This window comes from Podarcis filfolensis (assembly GCF_964270895.1).
Source record: "Podarcis filfolensis genome assembly, chromosome: 12".
NCBI classification, from domain to species: domain Eukaryota; kingdom Metazoa; phylum Chordata; class Lepidosauria; order Squamata; family Lacertidae; genus Podarcis; species Podarcis filfolensis.
In genome coordinates, this window is record NC_139614.1 from 8,460,347 (window position 1) to 8,487,543 (window position 27,197).

Below are 27,197 nucleotides of genomic sequence, written 5' to 3' on the forward strand. Positions count from 1 at the left end.
CTCCCAACTGTGGGATTTACAAATATTTAACTTTGGCTTGGTTGTGTTCTTAGTTATTTTTATCATTCCAGTACTGAATAAATGGAAACGTAAGGCAAATAACTTCATATCACTAATAACACTGTCTATTTTATATGAATTAATACAAGACAATGAGGTCCCAACATTTCCTTGGCCTTTCTTCATTTGAGGATTCTTCCCAAAATTTATCAATAAGTAAAGGTAAAGGTAAAGGGACCCCTTACCATTAGGTCCAGTCATGGCCGACTCTGGGGTTGCGGCGCTCATCTCGCTTTACTGGCTAAGGAAGCCGGCGTACAGCTTCTGGGTCATGTGGCCAGCATGACTAAGCCGCTTCTGGCGAACCACAGCAGCGCACAGAAACTGCGTTTACCTTCCTGCCAGAGCGGTACCTATTTATCTACTTGCACTTTGACGTGCTTTCGAACTGCTAGGTTGGCAGGAGCAGGGAACGAGCCACGGGAGCTCACCCCGTTGCGGGGATTCAAACCGCCGACCTTCTGATCAGCTAGTCCTAGGCTCTGTGGTTTAGACCACAGTGCCACCCACGTCCCTTTATCAATAAGTAGAATCATAGAATTGTAGAGCTGGAAGGGACCACGAAGGTCAACTAGTCCAAACCTCTGCTATGCAAGAATCTTTTTGCCTAACATGGGGCTCAAAATCATGGCCCTGAGATTAAGAGTCTCATGCTCTACCGATTGAGCTAAACTTAGAATGAATGATTTTTTTTGGAGAAACACATTTTCTCAGTACCTGAAATACACAATCCATTCATCTGGATATTATGGGCTAGATCCAAAGATTGTGCAGGCCAAAGACCTTTTGTGCAAAAAAATCCTCTCTGCCCTGCACTCAGTGTCCTGCACCCTAAACAGTCTTCGTTGGGAGTTTGGAACTCTCCTGAACAAGTATGGGCATAGATGAGCTTTCCCCTTACTATCACTCTCAATTCATATTGTTTTCCAAATTTCCAAATTGTACAATTTTGAAATTCTAATTGTAAGATATTTTCTCCATGTAGATGGCAGATATCTGTCAGTATAGGTGACCATTGCACACCAGCAATTAAAACTATCATGCAAGTTGGATTAAATCACTTTATGGATAAATCAGTTGGATTAATTGGTTTTTAAACAGCTAAAAATGGGATTGAGAATTGGACAACAAACCTTTATAAAAAAGAATATTAAAACTGGTGCTTACACAGATGGCAAACATAGTCTTAAATAATATTTCCATTCTCTTAGAACAGAGCTTTCCAAACTTTTTATGTTGGTGACACACTTTTTAGACATGCATCATTTCATGACACAGTAATTCAGTTTTACTAGCAAACTGAAGGTTAAACTAAACCCTTCTTTCCAGCCCTGGGAGGAGTGCAGAGAGTGTTTGTGCGACACACCTACACACTGCAGCAGACGCACTGTTGCAACACACAGTTTGGAAAGCTCTGTCTTAGTAGAATACCTCTTCCAAGATGCCTGCTGTGACTTACATGTACACCATCTATAAACAAATTAAAATTTTTGCTTCAGACATATTTACATGCATGGTTTTCGTATTAAAAAAAAATCTGGTTGCAACCCTAATGATAACTGTTTTGTTCCCATAATTTATTGAGTAAGCTGAGATATTAGGTGAACTAATAACACATTGAAAATTAGGATAAGCTCCTATGATGTTTACATGAAAGAGGAATGGGTGTCTGTCTGATGTGAACAGTAAATCAGTACTTTCTGCTGTTTCTGAGTAATTTTTGTGGATTTTTTTTTAGCTGTGTTGTTTTTGGTCTTCTTTCTTTTCCTCCTTTTCTTAAGTAACATCATCTGGTGTTTCCTTTCTTAGGAAGATTCAGAGAAGGCTAGGGATTCACACAGGTCCAGCCGGCGGTCATACCTGGTTTGTACTAACCTATCAAATCTGTTTTTCTTCCTTCCTTTCTTTTTTCATTTTTAAATGTGGCACTTCATTTTTTATTTAATTTTGTAATTAGGGTGCTGATGACTTGGTGTCCACTCGAACTACTGGTAGCCACAGGGTTAGTACTCATATTTTGCCTTTGATCAAGTTCATAAAACATTCTTTCATGCTCATGCAGATTGTTTCTTTGATTTCTCATTTCAACCAAAATTTTAATTTTTATGGAATTGATACAGAATATTTTAAAGCTGCAAAGATAACTGGTGGTATCTTACTAAGTCATAGTCTGGGTAGACCCATTGAAATGGAAGGACTTGAGTTAGTCATGACTAACAAGCCCATTGATTTCAGTGGATTCTTCAATCAAGGTAACTTGCTTTAAATTATATCTGCATTGGTGCTTACCTGGGTTGCCATCATAATCTCAACATTGGGTCTGTATCCCTATTGATTTGTAACTGGATGGAAACAGAAACTGAATCCTCTGGTCAGAAGAACATTAAATGCTAGTATTCTAAGGGTTAGAACATGAATGTCAAAGTTGAACAAATGTTTCCCTTTTGTCAATTTAAAATTAATATAGTCAATGTTAAATGGCTGAGTTATCAATAGCTAAGGAAAGAAAACTGCACACATACTTGTCTTTTACAATTTGGTTCTTAAGAGTACCTCCTTGGATGCCACTGGGTCACACAGGAGCAGAGCAAGTACTTCCAGACGAAGAGATCTTGTGGTGCGTAGTATTGATGAGCATGTTGTGGTTTGTTCACATAGCACTTTGTGCATACTGACGAGGAATACTGGTGGCAAAGGATGTTAACTGATTGTTGCCAGTCACTTGTGCAGCAGACTTCTGCTGTCACAAACTAATCTCCCCCTTCCTCGCCTCCCCCTGAAGCCCCCCCATCTCTTTCAGAGGACCCCAACCTTCCAGCCAACATGAAGAGGCTGGGAACTGCAGAGGGGAGGGGAGCAGAGAAGGGAAAATCCTGGTACAGTGTTGGACCACCCCCCTCAATATTTCAGTTTTAATAAAATATTTGAACTTAGAAGTTCAAGACATTTAACTTTAAGTGAGCCCTGGGTGGGGGCAAGAGATATGGGAGACAAAAACGTGAGATGGCTTTAGGCTGGCTGAAACACTTCCATTTGTACAGGGCAAGACACCCCAATTTTCAATTCTTCTACCAATTGCAGTCCTCCATGACATTTCCCATACTATTCCAGAGAGCCCTTTGCAAGTAGTAGCAATTCCACTAGCTTAAAGCCAGTGTTACACAAAACCACATATTTTTGTCTAAATTTCATCACAGTTTTGGAGGCCTATTGCAAATTGCATTATGTATAGAACGTCTGTAAAATAGCAGTGTGTGAGGGATAATAGAAATGGGAACACATCTTTATCTCTGCCTACTAATTTTAATTATGCTTAATGGCTTGTATTTGTGAGAGGTTCTTTTGTTTCAGCTCTTGTGTTTGTGTTCAGACTTGTATCACTTCTGCCAATGGCTTTCTGCATATCATTAAAAAGAATGAAAACTAATGTCATCTGTGATTTCTCTGTTTACACCCTGTGGTGAATCATGTAAATGCATGTCAAAGCAAAGTTCTGAGCAATGCAAAAATAGTAAAATAAATAAATTCAGTATGTTGCCGAGTTCAAGTCTAGTCTATATGCTGTTTCTGCCAAACCAGTTTGTTCAATTTCCTTTTCTTTTTTCTCATTGGATAGATCAGTGGTTAATAAAGTTTCATTTTACATTGTTTTTGAACTATCACATGGTGGTTTAGCATTGTTTCTGTGGATACTACTGCTCCTTGATGGTAACTTTCTAAATCTTTACTCAACAGAGCCATGCTCATGGAGACTCTTACGGTGGGAAGAAGTCTTCTAGCTCTAATAAAGATCTTTTGGTTAGTGTTTTCAATTAGGGAATTGATATAATTTTACCTCTTCATGGTTTCTCTATACAATATTCCCCCACATATTTTTGGTATATTGGTTGTATAAGGTACTTCATCCAAGTTAAAAAGAGATCTTGCTTACGGTACAGACTCTTTTCCAGCATTATGCAATGGAAGCATGAAAAGTCAGAAGCGACAGGGTGCTTGACACCAGGAATGGTAAAGAACTTTACCTACTAGGCTAACTTCTCTCCACCTGGATTTTTTTTTCTGTTATCCCTTTTCAAGGTTTTTCTGAAATGTTTTGAATTATTGACCTTCATTTTGCCCTCATGAAAGTAAAGTTTTGTTTCTAGTTCTGTATCTGTTTTCAGTGGGCACAGGAATCTGTTAAGCCCCCCAGTAATGAGTGCTTCAGATTCCATTGAGGAACAGCCTATATAAGGTTAGATATTTGAATTGAAGTAAACATATGAAACCACTTAAATGAATTATTGCAACACAGTTTAAATGTCTGGATTTCTAGAAAACATTTGTACACAGTTTGAGAACACTTATGTTTGGAGACTTTTAGGACAAACAAGTTTGTAGACAACTTGTTTTATGGATGATCACTGATTATAAAGCTTGGCTTCTCATGGAGCAGGCATAAGTTGCTATTTAGTCTTATAAGAACCTTGCAATAAGTAGTTCTATTTTCATTCTAATTAAGTGATGTTTTCAGTGCTTTCTGGCCACATTCGTGCATTGTACTAAACCATGGTTTAGATCATCATTGTGAGAGGTCCAGAGAACGGCAACACAAAAATGGGCCTTTTCTGAAGTAGCTTCCTGTTTGCAGAATGCTCTTCTCAGGGAAGCTCTCCTGGTCCCTTTATTACATATCTTTAGGTGTAAAGCAAAAACGTTCCTCTTCTCCCAAGGCCTTTTGTTATTTAAACAGTCTATGGCCTTTTAAACTGTGGGGAGTGGGTACTGTTTTTGTTTGTTTGTTTGTTTGTTTGTTTGTTTGTTTGTTTGTTTCTATATTGCAAACTGCCCTGTGCTTCTTGGATGAAGGACAGTATAGAAATTTAATAATTTAAAAAATAAGACGTCCATCAGCAAATGAAGAGGGAGGCAGTTTTTGACAAGTTCCCAAACCCCTCCAGAACAGATTTAGGGAGGTATGGTGGTTGAGTATGAGGGGAAGGGGAAATTGCCAGCTTCCCCATTTTTCTGTCAGATGCCCAACTTTAGTGGAGGGGACACCAGTGGATACCATTCTAGTCCACTCTTTTAAAAAAGGGATAATAATAGTACAGTCCAATATAAACATTTAGCTGCTTTCATTTGGTAAAGGCATCTGGCCCTAAAAACTGCGTACAGTATGAGGCTCATTGTGTGACATAGAGCACGTTGATATATAAACAGCTGCTTGCTCATCCAAAATTCTATATATATTGGTGCTTCAGAGCACCACAACTTATCATATGACTTGAATACTCCAGTAAATACCAATATTTCCTTACATGTTTGAGTTTGAATACTTTTTTCAACTTTGTAATGTATTTTTGGCAGAGTGGATTTTACCATGACCAACGAAACTACAGCAGCCTTAGGCATAGCAAACCACTTTCTACCTACCATCCTCGGGTTTGTGTGAATTATTTTGTTTTATTTTACTAAACAATCTTATTTAGACATGAGTTATTGCAGTGTTAGCTGCCATGCTCTAGTCTAACAGAAAAGCCCTGCTTGATTTTTGGTGTTTGGATTAACAACTCAATTTTGAGGACGCATGTGATTTCCAAATCTACTGCTCTCTTTTGTTTTACATACATTATTGCTATGAGAATCAAATTATGGGTTAGAAGTAATGCTAGGCGGTTGATTTCTGGCTTGCGTCCACTAAACCTTTTCTGATGTAACTGTTTTTAACTAATGTATATGTTGCCACAGTGCAGTTGACAAATTTTGGAATTCTGGGTAACCATTCTAAAGCTATTTGTGCTGAAAATTCATTAAATTAAAAAGTGGAGACTAATGGAATGTTTGGTCTGATGATATCCTGCTAGTTTTGAATTCCCTTTCACTTTATTTTGTCACTTTATGAAAATACTAACATGCATTTTATGAACAATGTTTCATTTGTATGGTATTAAATGTAATACAATGTCTTATTTTTGTCACAGTCATCTTCTCTATACAGTGATCCTTTGGCAACAACTAAGAATTACAGGGTTAGTAGTGTGTGATGGAATAGTCTACATTTAGGAATTATAAGGTTCTGTAAATCTAAAAACAATGCTCTCCTCTATAGGTGTCTCCAGATGTAAACACTGGTTTGATAAGAAGTGCCAGTTTGGTTCGTATGCAGATCTACATGGTTGTCTTAAGCTTGCATTCTGTGGGTACTTTGGCTTGAAAACATTGTGTGTACTTTTCCAGAAAACATTAGGTTAAGCGTGCAAGAATATTAGGATGGAGAATATCTGAAAATCATATTGAAGGAAGGAAAAGCTGTGCAGTGTAGGTTTTCAAATCTCAGATCATGCCTTTCTGTCAGTGGCAAATTGTACATGATAGTTGTCCTGCAAATACACAGATGTCTCAGCTATGATCAGTGCATATATACCAGCCATTTCAGTTCATTTGGGTTCATAAAAAAAGTTAACTCTAGACAACCATCACATAGACATCAATCCTGGACATTGTATTAAAATAATGTGAAAATTTGTATCTTACAAAGCAAAGAGCTCTACCCACCAAGAATTTATTTTAGAAGGTTCAAGGTATGTTTTGGAAAAACACTAAAATATATTGTGGCTGAAACAGTGAACAAGCCTTCCCTAGTAATTATCTGCTGTTATGTGGAGCATTTACTAACATTCTGTCTGCTATGGATAACTGTCAGCATCAATCCTGCTTTTGAGCTGAAACTCAAGATCAGTCAGGTTAATATCCTTCACACAGGCCTTTGAGAAACTGTATGGATAAGGTCAAAAGACCGAGGACTGTAAAGTTCTCCAGGAAGTTTCAGGATTAAGCAAGTTAACAGTTAGGAATGCAGGGTAACCAAAAAAAGAGAGAGGAGAAAATAGACTGAAAAATAAGTATCTGATGGAAATATTATACAACTAGTAGAATTGCCAAAGGTTTTTTTTAACTGGACCTCTCCAGTGCCTCTAAAGGAAACCTGTTATTCATAAATGTAAGAAGTGAAGGCTTTCTGGAGATGAAAATAAATGGAAAATGCTTCATTTGCTAGATTTCTGTACCTGGTTGCTGTCAGAGGAGTAGGGAAAGTAATAAAAATGTGCAACATGAGAAACAGGGTGATGAAGAAAGGAGAGGCGCAAACAACTGGGAAAAATCTTGTATGGCCTAAGGTAGTTGACTGGAGTGGGAGTGAAATGCTGAAAAATGTATTTCTGCAAATCATTGCCAGAAAATTTGCTTCTGTCAACTTACATCCACTTGCTCCATGTGGCTGCATCCAAACCATGTGGAGTATATTGCTTAAAACAAGCAATGCCTTGGGTCATGGAATTCTGGAGTATCAAACCTCTCTGCTGTACTGCCTGCCTTTCTGGAGGCAAGTAGTAAACTGAAGATAATAGGAAGGTGTTAGAGAAAATTAAGCTGCCTTGGTTGTAATGAGGAATATTCCTCTCATTTAAAGACCAGTACAGGTAACTTGAACTTATGCTCATTTAGCTTGTGCACATTTAGCTTTATGCATGTGGCAAAAAATAAAAATAAAAGGGGCAGAAAGGAGACAGGCATCCAGGGAAAAAGACTTTGGCAGTTCTATCTGCCATTGAACCCAATGTGTTTTGGCTGTGTGTGCTATCTCTGGAACCTAACCCCATGTAAGCTGAGAGTTGCCTGCAGTTGTGAAGGAACCACAGAAGAAAAGATCAAACCCTAGTGCTATTTTTCTGTAGCGCGGCATGAAATCTACAGTGTTTCTGCTTCTTAAAAATCAGACAAGCTTCTGGTTATTGGTAAACTTTGACATTGCATGGGAAACAGATTGCTAATGCTTGAGCTTGTGTATTAAATTCCCAAACTTTCTAGAAAAAGCTGCTTTTGGCTGCAGAATCTTCAGAGGTTTTCAGCAAGTGGATAGATGCTTTAGGTATTTGTGCTGTTTTACAATGGTGGGTTAGGTTAGAACAATTGCATCTCTGAAGGTGGATTAACTGGATGATTTCTTGCTTAAAACTACAACAACCAATTCCTATGTTTGCAGCAGTGCTTAGAACTTTATAGCTTTGGGCTGGCAAGAACCCTTGAAAAATGGAAGTTGAAAGAAATAACCTATTCCATTGTATATGTCAAAGAACATGGAAATATTATTGCTACCATATAGTAAATATTCCAAGCAATATTTTAAATGTGCTTGCAGGGTTAGAATTTAATAATATTATGCTTCAGAAAAATACAGTTTTTAGTGAAGGAAGCATGTGTACTTCTGCTAATGGTGATGTTTGTCTGCGTAGCAGCAATGCTTACAGGGCACATGAATACTCTTCATTATTCTGCAATACTGTAAATGCAAACACCATTTTCTCTGATCTTTTAGGCATCGTTAAGTGGTGATGGATTCTATAACCCATATAGTTATCGTACAGTAAGTCTGCAGGGCTTTCTTTTGGTTTTTTACAAAATACTTTTCTGTGAAGATAAGTAGCTGAAAAACCAAATATTTTCCTTCCCTTTGCAACCTTGTTTTTAGCCTTCAGAATACAGTTGTTACTCTTCAAGAGCAAGTTCAGCACGAAGTAGTCCAGTGGTGAGAAGTTTTCTGCACACATTAAAGTTTTTAACTTTAACTAATGCTCTTCTCTTTAACCATTTGTGTGAATCACCTTACTCATAAATGCATGGGTTGTGGAGTTTAATTGACTTGACAGAAGCAAGATATTAAAAGGTTAATCAGAAATATAAGGGCTTTTTTCTGGCTGTCATTCAGTGATTTTATATTATTATTTAGTTCTGTATATTACGTCTTTGAATGTGGAATATGAAAAATTCATATACCTCAGCAGGATGCCGCTCAGAATTACCATAATGCTATGGGGGGTCGGGGAGGAAGAGCACAGTTTAATGTGTTTCAGTACAACTGTTGAAGCCGACACAGCCTACCATGTCTTCTACCTGTATCCTCTTAGTTCTTCAGTCTGTTTGCTAGGAGATCTGTGGTAACCAGAAAGAGCATTTCAGCCTCTCAGTTAAGCACTGTCCCTTTGTCAGTGTAGGGCAGGAATTAAGAAACTAGATCCTGCCAGGCCCACTCCTCTGTATGCCAACTTTGACAGGTGAGTGGGACCACCACTTTTGACATAATAATGTCAGGTGATTGATGTCAAAATTTGAAGGGGCTGCTATACCTGCTGATCAAACTTGTAGGGAGACAGCCCTTCTGAAGTCTACAGAGGGGGAAATGCTACTCTTTGCAGAGAAGTGGATTCAAAGTTTGGCTTAGTGAATCTGACCCAAGCTTATTTTCTGGACTGCACTTTGAAGGCCCCAACAATCAGCTGATAGTTGCTGGTGCACAACTGTCTTCAGTCACTGACAAACAGCCGATTGTTGATGCTTACAGAAAGCTCGGCTGTACTTTTGAAGCCCTGACAATCAGCATGTGCTTGCACCCCCCCCATCTCATAACTTACTTGCCCCACAACTGATGTAATATATGTTGTCAAGTGTAGTACAGGTGGCTGTGGCATGGCTGAAATGAGGAGGCCTGGTGGGTCTTAGTAGGCTCAGTGACCAGTGGTTCCCCACCCCTTGTGTAGGGAGGACTAGATGAGAATATGGAAAGCGTGTTAGGCTTCATAATCCTTCTAATGCTCTGGCTTCCCATTATATCTAATTGGAATCTGTCTATGCCTGGATGCAACATCTGTGTGCATGGAAAGATCATGACCAAAGTGTTTAATTGTCAACAATTTACACTATCTGTGACTTTCCACTTTGTCGGGCAGAAGTGAATCACTGGGGCCTTCCAGTATTTTGGTCATTTCGAATTACTGTGTCAAGCTTGATGATCTTTGGAGTTCATGATTCTGAGAGCTTTATTATGAATCCTACTTTGGATTTCAAAAGGCAGATTACTTATATTGAAAATGTGAATTAGTTTTAATCTTTATGACTTACTGTACTTAATTCTCGGTGACTTGGGCCATAGAAGTAGGGAACACGATTAGCAAAACATGTCCCCAAATTAACCCTTCCACTTTTTATTTGTGTTCTGAGCAAATATTTTTCATATGCTGTATTCCTATCAGTGAAAATAAAAGCACATAGAGATTCTGTGGGCAAAACTTGCGCTTTACCCGAAAATTGTGTAGTTCATCTCCCACTGACTGTGATTCTGCTGTTTGCACAGCGTTGCACTGCTTCACTCCCCCTTGGATCCTTATGCTACCCTCTACATGCCTTTCCACTTGTCCCAAAGACGAGCATTTCGCTGTCAATAGCAGTGTCCTCAAGGCAGCATGAAAATACTATTTTTTTTCCTCAGCATGTTGCATTGGTTTGCACATTTTTAGTATGCATGAGTCATTAACACTGAATGTTACTTAATCCAAACAAACGTTTATCCAACAGTAAGTTAGTTAATTACTTGTCTTTGAACTTTATAGTTTACAGATGATGAAGCAGGGAGCATTGCATCCTCTGATCGTGCTGTTCAAGGCAGGAGGGATAGTGTGGTGAGCAGGGCTGTATGGTTGTGCTTTTTGTTCTGCTTTTATGAACCCTGTTGCATGAAGTACCACAGGTCCTAGAGTGAGATGAGTAGGCTAGGTGTCACTCTTCACGTTGTGTGCTCATATCAGCTGGAAGTAGTCATGTTCTGTTTTATTATCTCTTAAGGCTGAATTGCATGCTGATGTTTGGGCCAAGGCATGCCCAAGTCACAGGTGTCATGGGTCAAATAGGGAGACTTGGTGGACCTAATTAGGCCTGTTGGCGGGGGGTTCCCCACCGCTGTTCTAGAACCTGCAGAATCCTCTTGAACCCAGGCTGGAACCCCATCTCTGTAATGGTTTTTATTTTTATTAAAATTTATATACTGTTTAATTGTTAAACAACAAAAACAAAGCAAAACCCTCAAAGTCGTTTACAAAAACTTAAAGAGGTTTATTGTGAAATGACTTTGAGATATTTTATGGGAAGTGAGATATGAATGAAAATAATCAGCTTGCGGCTGGCCAATGTGCTGCCCTTCAGATGCTGTTTAACTTTAAATCCCACAGCCTCAGCCACTGATGCCTGTGGTCAGGGATAAAGGGAACTGTAGTTTCACAACATCTGAGGTTTCACACTAGTTACTCCTGTGTTCATTTACTTTCCTTCTATATCTTAAAGTAATAAATTTCCCAAGGGAATATTTTGGTTAAGATGCCTTTCTCAGTACTGGATAAACTTGATTCAAGTTGAAGTAAAAATTATTAATATTGACCAATCCTTCACAACCTCCTCTAAACTTCACTAAAGGCATCAGTTTTACCTTCATATAGAGTATTCCAAATTCTCTCTACTCAGGCTTTAAGAAGTGGTTCAGTTCTCTTCCATATGTAAATGATTTTTATTTGAACAGCAATAAGTTGGTTAAGTTTTGCTGCGTAGTAGATTTCTGGTCATTTAAATACCTGTCTCAAAGATGACTGGACATAATAGCTTATATCCAATTGTCGTACTCAAAGCAGACCCTTTGAAATTAATAGATTTTAGTTACTGAAGTCTATTAATATTAAAGAGTCAACTCTGAAGATAACTCAGTTGGATATCATTGAATGTAGTAGAATGTTTACTAAATAGTTACCAAGGCCTCCATCCAGACAGAACTGAATTCTGTGCAATGCTGGCATATTTCTTGAATAGTTGTATATTTAATATGAGAGATGTGAAGTCCCATCTATACACAGTGTTAATGTTATTCTCCCTAAGATTTTTATACTATTCAATATATTAGTCAAAAATATGATATTCCACAAAATTTTATTTAAATTTATTTTTCTTTTCACAATCTAACACTTTAAATATTTTGGAGAGAGAGAGCTTTTCTAATTGTGAGCTGGTGGTTTTTGGCTAGGGCATGAAACTGTGTACTCAAAGGGTCATGACGCTTCCTATATCAAAGTGATATCCATCTAAAAATTGATTGTGTCTGATATGGCAGTGGCATGAATAGTTATTCAATATACTATTCCTGTGTAGTGGAAACGCATGATTCAAAACCTGCATTTTTTGTAATGTGTCTTATAATTATTTCTCTAACAAGAGACTTTTTGTAGTGAAGGTAAATGTGTGAGTTAGTCCCTTTTCTTCAGTTTGTCTGCAGTAGCTAAATCTGAAAAAATACTGTTCAAGGCACACATAAATGTGATAGTAAATTCAAACTAAATTATTATTTGTACGTGTATGGCTTAAAAATTATTCATTGAGCAAGGGTAAAAAGAATTATTATGGGAAGGGAGATGTATCCTGGGGGTTGTATGAAATGAACAGTGACTATTAGGGCATAAGGAGGACAAACACGATAAATCAAAACTTGATTTCCCTAGGCAATTAAATGTTTAGTTTAAGGATAAAATTTAGAATCCTGAATATCTCAACATGAATTGTTTATAAATATTTTGCTGTTGATTATACTTACAAAAAACACTAGTTTGATACTCAGCAACATTCTTAAAATGCAGCTGAATGTGACAATGAGATACCAGCTTTAAATGTATTGCTCCAGTGAGAACTATATTCTTCTTCCACCCTACGCTTTCAGGCTAGGAAGGTGTTTTGAAGACTAGTAGGGAGGACCAATAGATGCTGGAGCAGGTGCAATGTGAGTTAATTAGGTTTGTAAGGGCATAGGTTTGATGCCCAAGGAAAGGATAAAAACTATTAGGGTGTGTGAGAAAGATGGCTTATGACCCTGTCCAGATTCAGTAACGATACCATTCTCTTTTTATCCTTTAAAACTCTGAAGCCGATGAGATTGAAAATTAATTGATACATGTGATAGTACCATCAAATTCCATCATGTTCTTGTCCCAAACGTCCTCAGGTTGCCATCTGCTTGAAACTACATAAGGAGTTAATCTCATGTGAAACAAATATATGTGAATGCATGGAGTTGTGAGAAGGTTGGTGATTGTGATTAAGCTGTTGTTCAGTGTGAAATCCCTGGGTTCCACAGAACAGAATTTGAAAACCACAAGAATAAAAATAAAATAAAATATGAATTTTCCCAGTCAGAAAGGAAAGAGATCTCACTCTTCAAAGGAAAATCTCATCTAAAACAATTTTGGCAAATAAGATTAACATGCCCACATTTTATTTCATGTATCTGAAATGTATTATTCTGTCATTTTTCTCTCCATCTGTTGTGTTTGTCATCAAAGTCAACTGATTTTTCTGATCATAGTGAAACTGCAGCTGATTATTTTAGCCGCTCTAATCGTAGGGGAAGCATTGTTTCTGACTTGGATGATGTCAGCATTCCAGACATGAACAGTGTGAGTGTTTGATAATGTGCTGATGTCATCACTGTAGGTTTACTAATGACTGTCCTTTTTCTTTGGGAAATGTATTAATATTCTAGTAATGCTTGCTGGTTTTAGTATAAAATGTTGCTAGCAGTGCAGAATATTACATATATCAAACTTATTTAAAATATAGAATCCAACTTGCATGGTCTTCGTCTTTTATAAAGAAACCTCCAGCTAACTTGATCATGTTGCAGTGTTAACTTTAATATCTGTATACCAATGTCTAAATCTGCATGCAAAACTGTTCTTAATTGTAGATTGTCTTATTTACATACATTTCTTGAAGCCTTTGTAAATAGTACTATAATTTTTTAATGGCACTGAATATAATTGTGTATATTCAAATTCCAATAACAAGTTGTCTGATGCTATGTTACAGACATACATGATATTCATTACAACCTTATAAATGACTGCATGGTTTAAAAACAAAACAAAAAGTTTCAACTATAGTGTTCAGAGTATGGTTCCTGCTTGTAAGTTCATTTGCATTTGGATCACAAAAAATATCTCTAAAGAGATTTCTGTAAATTTAAACTTCTATGCAACCTGGTTTTCATTTATTATGGTACATGCGCCTCCCCTTGACAGGTTTCTGTAGGGAAGAAGGTACACAACATTGTATTTAATGGAGTGAATCATAGCCAAAAATTGATAAAGGCATCAGTTCAAGGCTATGCTTCTCAGGTGTGACTTCAGCTGAGCCTTCCTCCTCTATACCAACTGTCATCAAAGGAAGGGGAAGCAGCACTTAGGCACTCCTCCATCATGATACAGCTCCTCCTAGATACAGCTACTGCAGTGAACCCCTACTATGTACATGAAGCTAAATTATCCTGTTATGTATTTAAACTAGTTATGTTTTCTAAGATGCCTTAGGAAGGCTTTGCTCTGAAAGGTGTCATAAAGGTACTTAGAATGAATAAAATAATATATATAGGGCAAATGTTGACACAACACTCTCAAGTGTTTACTCCATACTTTGGCACTTGAAACTCTGATTGTCGTTAATGAAACCTAATTAGCATTGATTGTGGTTGAGCTCAGGGCTTAATTCCTTAATAGTGATTAAGGCTAGGTTGGTAGGGCAAATTTGTGCATGAGAAGGGAAGGACTAGAATGAGAAAGGACATTCTCTGATCTGCTTCTGATCTCAAGAATCCCGGTTCTTCCTCTTGTTTATAAGCTACCTCTTAAAGGAGCTGGGAGAAGACTGATGTTGTCTGAGAAAGTGAAAAACCAGATCCTCTGACTAATTTAATCAAGCTGGCATAGGAAACCAGATGGTGCAAGAGAACGTCTGCTAGTACCTCCCCCCAAAGAAAATGACAGACATATATCAGTTAGATTCATGATACCTGCGATAAAGTGAGATGATAAATCATTTGCCTGTGATGGCCTAGCATCTGCTATTGCTCATACATAATTGTAAATCCTGGCTAGGATCAAGAGAGCTTTGTGCACTGTGCTTCTGATTCTCTTTCACTTTCTCTATCTCATCCTTCTCCCCCTCCTTCCCTCGCCCTCTCCTCCCCTGCTTTTCTGGTAGCAGTTGACATTCATGAAATGGCCACTTCAGTGACAGCTTTTTGGAAAGCATTGAAGTGGGAAGCTTAAGAGGGCTTGTGTGTGTGTGTGTGTGTGTGTGTGTGTGTGTGTGGTCCTTTAGATCACAGATGTGGAACAGTGGTTCCCCAAATGTTCCCCAGATGTTCCCCTGCAGCTCCCATCAGTCCGCAAGGGCAATGGTCAGGAATGATGGGAGTTGCAGTATCATCCCTTCTTAAATCCTGGTCTGTCTTTGCATAAAATATCCAAGGCAGCTATAATAGGTACACTGGCTTTTGGGCAAATGATTCAAAATCTTGTGCTAAACGATGGTTTGCAAAGGCAAATATGTTTTCATTTGTTCAGAATGTAATGTATATCTAATTTTGGGAATTAGCTGCAAATTTAGTGATAAGTATATACGGATAATTTCATTTTGTTGGTTATCCTCAGCCATTCTTTCAGTCGTAATGACCTCATCCAGATGTCCACCACTGTAAAAAGAAAACCCCACTTTCTTTGTTTTTATTAGACTGACTATTGCGTAAGCTCACTAGAAAGGTATTTACAAAAGCCATAAATCACATTCTAATTCCTTTGGAGATTTTGTGCCACAACTGAAAGTTTGATTGCAAACGCCCTTTTTGGAGATGAAGTGACATTGAGTGGTTGGTTACAATTGCTAGCTAGTAGCTTGGTTCCCTATGTTTCCAGCACCTACGGATTCAAGAAATTGGATAAATACTTTGAGATACCGTTAACATTCTGTTGGCTATAGAAACTGGAGATGCAGTCGCTACAGTCATTCAAAATGCATCATAACATGCTAGACGTGGAGAAATAGACATTCCAACCTGACCAGCTCAGCATTACAAGAAAATGACATATTCTTGCAGCCTGCCATTAATACCTGCTAGCCTTGATAGTTCAGTTAACTTGCGTGATAGTATTTGCTGCCCTGGGCTCCTTTAGAAAGCAGAGAAAGAATGAACTTTTGATAATGATAACAAATATTTGAACATTTGAAGAAAATTCATGGAGCTAAATCATAATGTTTTGCTTCATAACTTTATAAGAGGGTTAAAACCTTTTTAAAAATGAAAGCTCAGAGTCAGAGGTCTCTGTTGAGGGGCACTAATGAAGGCTTTTGCAGGTGCCATTGTGCCTCTGGGTGCTGGGTTAGCAATCCCTGAACTAGAGGATCATGAATTAAAACCATGTGCCACAAAACAGTTTTTCATAAATTATGCTTCCTGTTTATAATGCGTACAACAGATTACTAGTGAAATAGCATCTATGTCTATATTGTCAGTGTTGGTGGCAATTGCAAATAATGAAAAACTTCTCAACCCATTTACTACTAAACTTTTATTTTGGAAAGCAGAAATGGAGAAAAATGTTCATAGATGAGTAAAGCTTAATGTTTAAAATATATTACTTAGTGAATTTCCAGTAGTCAATACACTTCATTTAAAAAACACACAACCATTACTGAAATTACATTCATCGAATTTACTTTCTGTGCTTGGCTTGACAAAAGGCTAGCCTGAGAAGCAAGTTGTTGTCAATAAGGCATTGTGTTAATTTGTAGGACTGATACTACCTTGTGCGGAGCTGTTGGTTCTGAAGTTTTGTTAAATGCAAATGCAATATTCAGGTGGAGGAGAAGGAAGAAGGAAACTTTCATTGTATAATACTGTTTCAGCTTTGTGTTGACATGGATGAAAAGGGGATCCCAGTAATTCAGATTTCTAATACAGTGATTCAAATTTAATATTAACACTTTTCTTTTTTTCCAGCTGGAAGAAAAGAGTGACAGGCCATATTCTGACTTGTATACAAGGGTGAGTGTTTAAAGTGATTTGGACAACTTTAAAACATATCAAAGTCTGCACATTGATGTCAATTCAAAAAAGCATGGTTGGATATCAGGAGATTCTCCAGCCTCCTGTGTGTTGCTGATTGTCTTCATTATAATTTTTCAACTATTTGTTTGACAGAATATGGTGTAGATCATCTACATCAGCTGTGATCACTGGGTCTGATGGGATTTGCAGTCCAAAATATCTAGAGGGTACAGACTGGAGAAGATTACAAATAATGTTATGCCAGATCTATAACCCATTTGCCGTATAATAATAATAATAATAATAATAATAATAATAATAATAATTTATTTATACATACCCTGCCCATCTGGCTGGGTTTCCCCAGCCACTCTGGGTGGCTTACAACAAAAGTATCTTGTAAGAAGATAATTTTAAAATAAGTTCTGCTCCTGTAAGAGCTGTTTGATGAAAAAGGATATTTGAATAGACTGGACTATATGGGGACTTAGAAAAGTTTATCAATCTTTTCAAGGAAATATACTACAGTATTTGGAAGTTTTAGTACAGGCACCTCCCCATTTACACAGGGGTTACGTTACCATGTACCGCACTTATACGTGAAATCGTGTATAGTGGGGAACGCCATCTAAAACAACAGTAAACACCTAAACCTCTGGAAACCCTTTAAAAAACAAAACAGTACTTCTCAGACTGGCATGAATGGTGTCAGTGATGGCGCTCAGTCTTCCTCATCACTGAAGGATAATGCAGAAACAACGACAAGCGGGGTAAACCAGTACCTCAAAGTATCTGGCTTGCAGTTGCAAAGGCTCTTGGGATTGCTAGTTGTTTTCCTGCTCTTTTCACACCATTTTTGCAGTTTCCCTTTTCTTTATGGGCCATTTTTGCGCCTTTTCAGAGTTTAGTTTGATTTATTTAATTATTTCCTGGCGCCACACATAGACACGGTCACACACAACTCAAATGTGCATAAGTGGGGAGACACTTGAATGTTGAAATCTGAACTTCATAGTGTGTTGGGGAAAGATCTTGAAATGTATGGGAGTTTTCATGCCATGTTTTTCTTTCTTTAGCCAGCATCTCGCAATTCAGCAACTCCTTTGAGTGGAAACTCATCTAGACGAGGAAGTGGAGATACTAGCAGTCTAGTGGATCCTGATACCTCCTTAAGTGAATTGCGGGTGAGCAGACTTTCATTGGCTAAAAATAAAAGGTTATCCTCCTTCATTCGGAGAGGAAGAAATGGACATTGAATAAGACTACAAGACAGAATCAAAGCACCTTTTAAAAAGCAATCAGGGGTTTGGGTTTTTAAATTTTCCTTTGATTACAAAATGCTTGCTGCGGGAATGCGTGGGATATAAAATTAATAACATACCAGGCACTTTGGTTTATACGTAACACTATGCCAATGCTGTTTGAAAAAGAAACTAAACTCCGCAGCAGTCTTACTCTTGGTTACATGGGAAAAGAAGAGGGGGAAGCAAGGAGGAGCATGTCTGGCACATTGCTCAGGCTTGTGGAGATTTCATCAGTGTAATTAGTGCTAAATGTAGCAGTTTAGCATTTAAAATATCACCTATTGATCAGGCTTCTTATTCTTAACCATCCCTTAGCAGTCTGTGAAAGAAGTAGGGAATTATTTGTACTGTTTAGAACCGGCTGTAATTGTTTAGCTGTAAAGATTTTAGTTCATATTAATGGGTATATCTTTTCAGTATAGTATCCAAGATAAGATTGTGATGCCTTTTATATGTTTGAAATTAGATTGTGTGATACTTTGAGCGCGTGAGGTTTCGGTAATAAAACATTTCAATTTACAAACATTATACATTATTTCTCCCCATTTTTTTAGCTTTATAGAAAGCACTGAATTAAAAATGCACATATGTCAGTCAAGTTAGAAAATTAAGAATACAGCAGTAATTTAATTTGTTCAAGTGAAACACACACTAATCTAAATTCCTGGGCTTTAAGCACAGAGTTCAATAGTAAGTTCTTTGCAATGTTCTTATGCAATGGTTCATTCCTATGTCCTGCAGGATATCTATGATCTTAAGGACCAGATACAAGATGTAGAAGGGAGATACATGCAGGGACTTAAAGAACTAAAGGTATAGCAAGGTTTCTCCCAAGCATGCATTCTCTATGGTAATATGTCAGCAATTAAGTTTTTGCCAGTTTCACTAACAGAGCTTTACTAACACCTCACTTTTTAAAAGTTCTTGCCTAACATACCAACTAAAAATTGGTTCATATTTTAATATATATAATCTGCCAATGATTTCCCCCCCTTATGTTTAAGTGTTTAATGTGTTATGTGAAAAAGGCAATGAACGTTCCGTTCCACTAAAGTAAATAATATAGGAAGTTTAGCAGATGCTTTTGTATTATTTGCAGTTCCATTTTATTCTTTTAATTAGCAGCTGGATATTACCAATAATATGATGAGGGATGGGGGGCACAGCTGAGTTTCAAAATAATAATATTGGACCAGAAATTTATTCCAAGAAATAATTAAACTCCCACTTTCATAGACTGTAAAAACATGTAAAAGTATGATTTATTGTTTTATTTTTTGGCATGCTAAAAACAAACACAGAAAACTTTGGTATGATCCATTGAGACACATATAATCTATATATCTTTTTGCCTCATGTGGATTACCAGCTTGGATTAAAAATTACAGAGGCAACTCCTATTCAAACAGTTATAGAGACTCCTCTCAGTCATGGAATTCCTTTTCACTAGAAAACATACAAAGGTCAAACCTAAGTGTCTTCTTAGAATGCTTACTATACTTCCAAAGAATTTTTGGTAACCTAGCCAATTAGCTCAAGTTAAAGATATTTCTACAAGCTGGTATAGAGTGTGAGCCCTTTCCCTGGTTCTGTGAACCTTAACAACTACTTTATGTAAAAATCTGTTTTCCATTATAACCTAATCATCCCAGTTACCACTTTAGACATGGGAACCTCTCTACTGCAGGAGCTACTGCATGTCTTGATAATAAATGGCAACATTTACATATCACAATTTTATCATGACCTTTTTTCCCTAGCAGGACCAACAAACCATAAATCCTGACTTAGCATTACATCTGAACCAAGGGCTGTAGTTTAGGTCAAAACATACCATGATGTAAAGCCAGGATTTGTCCTTGGCTAACTGTTTGTGGTGTGTCTAGGCAAAACAAGCTTACAGTCTCGCATTTCACCCATTTGGATGTAACACTGAGCCAGGCATCATGGCTTGTTGTTCCTATATGCCCTAGGGGAGTAGCAAAGTGTAAGTGATTTCTGCATTCACAGCAAACCATTAATTGTGGTTTACTGTGATGTACAAAGTGGACCATTGTGGAAACTTCAACCAAAAGGTGCAGGTAGCTGGAAATTTTGCCTATAGTATAAATCCTATTGCAGCTTAAGGTTTTTCATTATCTCTCATGCAGAATAACTGATAGTCAATGGTTGGGTTCCAAAGAGGTGTACATATAATAGCTAGCATATCCACTTGTTTGCTTTTATCTTTTAATCTTGGTGAGATCATTATCTTCTTTTACACCTTACCCTTGTCTGTACTAGATTCATTGTATGGTGCTATATAAAGCATGTCTGTAAAAAGCAATTGTAACTATATTCATCTGTAAGGGGAAAAACCCTGAAAATGTAGTTGGCAATACCTTTATTAGAACCAACCAAAATGTCACAAAATTGTAGCGAGCTTCTGAAAAACCCACCATAATTAGATTGCAGTATTGTAACTGAAACTATAAATGGACTACCTTGGTATAAAAAGTAGTATCAGTTTTGAGACATTTTGGTTGATCCTCATAAATGCATTGACTAGTTGTGTGTTTTGAAATAAATTATGACACTGATTTGCCAACTCAGGCAAGGCCCTTCCACTGTATTTTTGCAAGTTTTTCTACCTTACTCGCCTCCCACCTGCATTCTTCTCTTCTCTTCCCTTCCCATCCACTTTTTAGCTAATCACACGTAAAAATATGTCATCCCTGAATAGATACACCCATTAAATAATTATGGTGTGTACACACCTTGCAAAAGAGGAAAGTTCAGAGAACTAACATGATGCTTTTAGCCATAATTGTTCATGCTTTCCCACACTGTCTGCTTGTCTGTTTAAAGCAAAAATGCTTTGGGGCAGGGCTTGTCCTATTCTGCATTTCATTTGGCACTTTTGTAGAATTTGGTTTTGAAGTGAAGGCAATATTGCAATGCACCACAATATAGTTTAATGTTCTGTACTTCACAGGAAAGCATGCATGTAAAAAAAAAAAAATGGATGTTTTATAAGGAAATACCATCTTCAAAAATTGACTGATTTATAAGTCTAGTTTCCTGAGTGTATGCTAGTACCCCCCTCCCATTTTTTGGAGAGTGAATATAGGTAGACATGAACTGATTATATTTAGACATGAATTTAAAGCTGACATGAATTGCATTTTTGGGATCTTACAATATTTCTTACAAAGGTACAAGTGAAGATCCAGTATAGTGTAATTGTGCTTCTCCATTCTCTCCTTCCTCCAACATCTCATGTGCCCCCAAAATCTGCCCCAGTGGATTGGGAACCCTCAAGCAGATCTGGGTCTGCAAGGGCTGGATGCGAGAAATGACAAGTTTCATTTCACTAGCAGATGGGCATAATTGTGCTTCACGCATAAATTACATTGTTAATGCCTTTAAAACTTCTTATTTATAGTCGGATGACTAGTGAGACCTGTAACATAATGTTGAAGTGCAAACTCAACCCCCCAAGTGGGTTGCTCTTGTCCAGGATCCAATCATCCTGCAAAAGGAGCCCTGTTTAGGCCTCAGGGTTGTAAATAATGCCTCCCCCTCCCCAAAGTTTTCCCATGCTGTTAGCCCCAAACCCACGTATTTTATAGCAATGTAGCAGGAAAGATACAGCTCTGAAGCTAGGAAAAGCTTAACTCCCAATCTCCTCCTCCAAGATACTACCTGCTATCCGGGACTTGAGTAGATCTGCTCCTGCTTTTTTCTCCAGCCTCCATTTTCCCTTTGGAGGGAGTTGTTGCAGGTTGTCTGTCAAAATGCTTGAGTTTGTTTGCCTGATGTGTCATCTTTTGACGTTACTCCTCCTTACCCTCTTCACTGCCATCAACGCTGTAAATTCACAGGTTCCTGACAGGTAGTTTAGAGGTGGTTGTTTAAATACTAACATCTTTTAATTTACAAGTTTATGTACTTCCGTGTACTAGGTCGTCCAAAGTATGTAGCAGCAACTCTTTTTTTAAAAAAAGTTACCCTGTTTCATCTCCAAACTGATAGCAGACTGGTTGAATGGCTTATTTAGAGGGGATTGTAACTTTTCATGTGGACAGGGAAAGTGTAGAAAAACATCTGCAAATAACGTTTCCTAACGGTAAAGCTCTGATAATATTGAATGTTCACTTACTTGGTTAAATAGCTGAAGTCTTACTTAACTGGTACATCTAGTATTAGAAATACACTATAGTGTCCTTAGTTATCTGTGAACGGAAGTTTGGTTTTGTGAGGTCTGTGTAATCTGAACTAAATTGAAGCTGAGACTGTAGCACATAAAGGTTTACGCCGAAGTGCATTGGTTAGTCTAAAGTGCCACAAGACTTTTTTTGTTTTCCTGAGCAGACTAACACAACTACCTCTCTGTAAATGTTTTTCTTTAGGCTTTCATATGTTAAAAAAAATATTGCTTGGGTTACTGGCATTCTGCTAGAAGAATAAGAGAAAAATAAGATATGTGATTAACATTTTTCTATAGGTCCCTATTTATTTGACTTCTGCAGATTTATTATTGGGTTTTATTAAAGACAGTTAAGTCAGTGGAATATGAAACAAAAGTCTGTTTGCTACTTTAGCAAAATTGTATTATGTATTTCTAATGTTTAATACGATGAGTAAAATTAAGTTTAATAAGGTCTTACATTATGTATCTAGGAGTCACTTGCTGAAGTTGAAGAGAAATTTAAAAAAGCAATGGTTTCTAATGCCCAACTGGATAATGAGAAAAATAACTTAATCTATCAAGTGGATACTCTAAAGGATGTCATTGAGGAAAGAGAGGAGCAGTTAGCAGAGTATTACAGAGAAAATGAAGATAAGACAAAGGTATTTGTATTTTCTGTATTATTACTAATAAAGAATTTGCATTATTAGCTAAATATTAAGAAGCTTAAGTGTGTGTTTCTGCATGCCTGTAATTTGTTAATCAACTTGGTCTCTGTAATTTTAATGAAGTTGAAAACTTTACAAGGTTAATTTTGTTGATGGGCTCTCAAGTAGGATAATGTAATGATTCTTAAGACCATTGAATGTTTTTCTGCAACTTATAAATAGATTGGTTTGCATTCAGCCATTTTCGGGCTTATTTATACAATCACTTATCCTGGGGCAATCCAGGTCATTGCTTATTTAATCTTAGGTTAGTTACTTTCTATCCCTTTGAACTATCAGCAGTCTGTCCTCTTTTAAACTAATTGGCAATACCGTCCAAGTTTTCAGAATGAGAGGTTCTTTTCAAACGGCAGCAACCAGTTGTCTGCAAAGTTGAAAGCTGCTCTGGTCCTTAGCTGCAATCAAAGGCTTAAGGCACTAGTAACTGCATCAGTAAAGAGGTTTACTTGCAGCTACGTGCAGAACTTGATTATCATGCTTTCTTCAAACTTCCCTAACCAGATACCCACCAAATGTTTTAGACTAGATGGGAGCTGTGTTCCCAAACATCCTGAGGGCAACAGGTTGGTGAAGACTTCACAGGCCATTTTGTTTAGTGGGGTGGTCTTGAATGTAGAGGCGACTGAGGTGGACTGAGATCTGCCAGTAAACCATCTAGCTCCTGCAAGTTATTAGGCTCCCAGTTAAGGGTAGGCATAAGTTGTACTGGTCAGTTATCTTGACTGTGCACTGCTTTTGCTTTGGTTAGGAAGCATAATGGAGAACGCCTGTGGACAGACCTGTAGGCAAGTTGCTTCCTTGTTTCCTCTTAAGAATTGGAATTTAGAAAATCATGATGCTCTGTCTTCAAAAAGGATTATACAAATGTCAGGCAGAGGTTAATGGCTATTAACTATAATAACTCAAAATGAAACCTCTACATTGATAGTCGATCTGTCTCATTACTGGGAACAAGTAGGTAATAGGGTCACAAATGTCCTATTTGTGGTTTTCCAAACAGATCTGGCTGGCCACTGTGGGACCTATATGAGCCTTAATCTGAGCCAGCAGGGCACCACTTAAGTTCTTAAGCTTGGGGTCATTCTACTGCAAAGAGATTCTGAGTGTGTACTCTTGCTTTATAAATTATGGATCCAGAGTATTCACCAATAATAAATAAATTTAAAAATAGCCCACCTATTTCAGGAGTTAGCCCACCCCTTAAGAGAGTAGTGTTGGAGAACAGACAGAGCAGCTAAAACAAATCTATACTCATATAAGCTAGTTCCATTTTTGTGAATCAGCCCAATTAAATAGCAAATAATTGTACTATTAATGTTCCTATCATGCTTATTTCATTAACTAACATATAATATGCTTGGACTTTAATTTTCAGCTGCTTAATTTATATTTCCTTAATACAGGAGTTGGAAAGGCAGAAACATATGTGCACCGTTCTGCAGCATAAGATGGATGAACTTAAAGAGGGTCTTCGCCAGAGAGATGAACTAATAGAGGTACATGTTTATACTTGGCAAATAACTTGCATTCAAGATAAAATCTGCTTTTTCTGTTGTCTAAAATGCTTTCATTCAGGAAAGACTGCAGCATGTGCTGTTTCTGGCACTTGGGTGCCAGTTTATAAAGAGCTAGAGCAGTGTGCTGGGATCAAAAGAAGTCATGACACCATCAGACAAAAAGCAATGTGTCACATGTTCCCTGTTTGGGAGCACATATTCAGAGTCTGGCTCATCAATGACTTTTGTCAATGAGCTTTTCATCCCTATGAGTTGGTACTGTCCATCCGTTGCTTAAACAGTATTTTTGTTTAGGTATGCTATGCTGTTATGAGCTTGGTAGCAAATATAGTTTTAGCATTTAAGCAGAAGTCCTTTCAGTAATATGTTTGAGTAAAATTAACTTTGGTTTGTTGGGCTTGGTAGTCGCTTTAAAGCTGAATGGCAACATAGATTTATGCCTAAGCTTGTGGTTCCAATATAATCAATGTCAGCTGTACGGTGTACTTCGATGTAATATAGATCTTATCCTAAAGCTATTCATAGTTTTATTTAACAAAGGGGAGAGAACCTCTTAGCCAAACCTTTATTCACAAAACCTTCATCTTCTGTGTTTCATTGACTGCCTTACTGACTTCCTCGTATCTCCTTGTAATTTCCTTTACTTGTCTTTTCCCTTCTTTTATTCTTTCCCTGTGTTTACTGCAGGAGAACCAACGCATGCAACAGAGAATAGAATCTATAACCAAAGAGGTGTTTGACCTCCAGGAAACAGTTAATTGGAAAGATAAAAAAATTGGGGTATGAGATGAATACTGAGGTGAAGAGTGATTAGGAATAGACTGGTATAAGTTGGCAGCGGGATTGTTGATGGTTCCAGTGTTGAATTGGGTGTTGCAGATAGAAGTATTTCATACTGAATATTTGAGAGTAAATAAATACGGCATGCAGCTTGAACCTAAAACTTCATGTATTAGCGGATTTTGAACATAAAGATAAACATATTCAAGCACTGCAGTGATTTAATTCCAGTGTTATAGCTAGATTCTAGTACAGTTATTTTGGATTTGGATGATAGGCCTGTTCGTTGCACTGATTAAAAATAGAGTTTTGAGACAGCCTCAAAAGCATTTACTGTCTAAATACTTAAGCATTCAGGGCATAAAAACAATTTTGCTTGGTTGGGCACACACATACATATGTATTAGTCCAGAAGAAGTTAAAGGTCATTGAAGTCAATTGGACTTGTAACTTAATACCCACTGATTTCATTTAAACTGTACGCCATTCACATATGAATCATATAAGAAGGCGTCATGTATAGAAAAAGGTGCTGTGCATCTGCATGGCTACTCAGTCCTTCCCCTGCCATCCCTGTGTTGAGCACTTTGGCCTTTCCCTGCAGACATCCATGATGCCCCTTCATTCAAGTAATATGCAAAATGGGTGTATACGATTGCGTGGTGTTAAGAGATTCTGAGACTGACACTATAAATTTGAAAAAGTGTTACAACTTCTTAGTACAGTGGAACCTTGGTTCTCGAACTTAATCCGTTCCGGGAGTCCATTTGATTCCCAAAACCGTTCCAAAACCAAGGCACAGCTTCCAATTGGCTGCAGGAGTTTCCTGCACTCAAGCAGAAGCAGTATTGGACATTCGGCTTTTGAAAAACGTTCGCAAACCGGAACACTTCCAGGTTTTTGGCATTCAGGAGCCGAAAGATACAAATACCAAGGCGTTTGAGAACCAAGGTACGACTGTAGTAGAAAAACTGGCCTATAGCATAATTGAAAGCTGCCAGGGCATAGATTTAGAGTCTGTTGGACACTATTTTCTCTCTAGGATTGTTTCCATGGATCAGATCTTGCAAACTGCCTTTTCCACACGTGAAAATATTTTAAAATGAGATTCCATAAATAGGATCCTGTTTGTTAGTAATCTCCCAAATTTATAGGAACTTCTGCATTCAAGTAACTGAAAAAAATCTCTCATTTGGTTATTAACTTCTCCTAATGGTGAGGGAAGGCCTAATGCCCTCCCCCCCCCCCTCTAGAGGATGCTTAACCTATGAGCAGGCACAATACAGATTCACTTCTTTCATATATGAATATCTTCCCATAAAAAGCCCTTGCTCGTTTCCTGTTGAAAAGGTTGTATTGTATTGCAGGAATGGGTGTCCATGGTCCTTTAGGTGTTCTTGGATTTCCTCCATCCTTGATCATTGAGCATGCTGTTTAGGCGTCCAGCAAGAGCTGGAGGCCCACAAGTGCCCCATCTCTAGTGTAACGGATAGGGTTTTCTAGGACTGCTACCAAAAGTCCCAGATCCATTAAAAATAAATAAATCAGTACAGCTGTATCCTACAACACAATTGGCTGTGTTTGTTATGCTTGAATAGATTGCAAAAATTAAACATGCTTTATCTCTGATCTTTCAAAATCCAAATGTTTTTGGAACTATGGGATTGTTGAACTCATTCAGCTTGGCTCAAGCACTAGGCAGAAAGCCTAAGGTTACTTTATTAAAACAGACATGAATTGTATTTATAGTTTAGTACGTAACATGGAATCGCTGAGATTTTTTTAGCATTTCCCAGGTCTGTTGTAATGCCGGGGTGGTGGAGGATATTTATGCCAAGCATGAACTTCTGTGGCAAACACAGGACTGTGCACGACTTTCTTTTCTCCTTTTTGCCTCACTTTTTGTTC

At 37.7% G+C, this 27,197-nt stretch overlaps 1 protein-coding gene and 1 long non-coding RNA gene across 18 annotated transcripts in view; one reads left to right on the plus strand and one right to left on the minus strand.

Moving 5' to 3' along the window:
* LRRFIP2 (LRR binding FLII interacting protein 2) overlaps positions 1 to 27,197 on the plus strand; it is a 49,630-nt gene that overhangs the window by 14,096 nt on the left and 8,337 nt on the right. For 6 of the 17 annotated variants that reach the window (XM_083577970.1, XM_083577974.1, XM_083577961.1 and 3 more), the window contains exons 5-21: positions 1,870 to 1,923; positions 2,018 to 2,062; positions 2,609 to 2,677; positions 3,796 to 3,858; positions 5,410 to 5,484; positions 6,024 to 6,071; positions 6,152 to 6,196; positions 8,420 to 8,467; positions 8,573 to 8,629; positions 10,488 to 10,556; positions 13,248 to 13,361; positions 16,742 to 16,786; positions 17,866 to 17,973; positions 18,835 to 18,906; positions 22,756 to 22,926; positions 24,396 to 24,488; positions 25,197 to 25,289. In XM_083577970.1, the coding sequence (XP_083434096.1) occupies positions 1,870 to 1,923; positions 2,018 to 2,062; positions 2,609 to 2,677; positions 3,796 to 3,858; positions 5,410 to 5,484; positions 6,024 to 6,071; positions 6,152 to 6,196; positions 8,420 to 8,467; positions 8,573 to 8,629; positions 10,488 to 10,556; positions 13,248 to 13,361; positions 16,742 to 16,786; positions 17,866 to 17,973; positions 18,835 to 18,906; positions 22,756 to 22,926; positions 24,396 to 24,488; positions 25,197 to 25,289 (1,269 nt within the window). The remainder of the gene's footprint in view (positions 1 to 1,869; positions 1,924 to 2,017; positions 2,063 to 2,608; positions 2,678 to 3,795; positions 3,859 to 5,409; positions 5,485 to 6,023; positions 6,072 to 6,151; positions 6,197 to 8,419; positions 8,468 to 8,572; positions 8,630 to 10,487; positions 10,557 to 13,247; positions 13,362 to 16,741; positions 16,787 to 17,865; positions 17,974 to 18,834; positions 18,907 to 22,755; positions 22,927 to 24,395; positions 24,489 to 25,196; positions 25,290 to 27,197) is intronic. The other 11 variants (XM_083577977.1, XM_083577976.1, XM_083577975.1 and 8 more) reach the window with 10 other exon arrangements.
* LOC310745639 lies at positions 107 to 13,241 on the minus strand. Its single transcript, XR_014540261.1, has 2 exons — positions 11,974 to 13,241; positions 107 to 11,313 (listed from the first exon to the last, which is right to left on the minus strand). It is a non-coding gene; the product is annotated as an uncharacterized lncRNA (long non-coding RNA).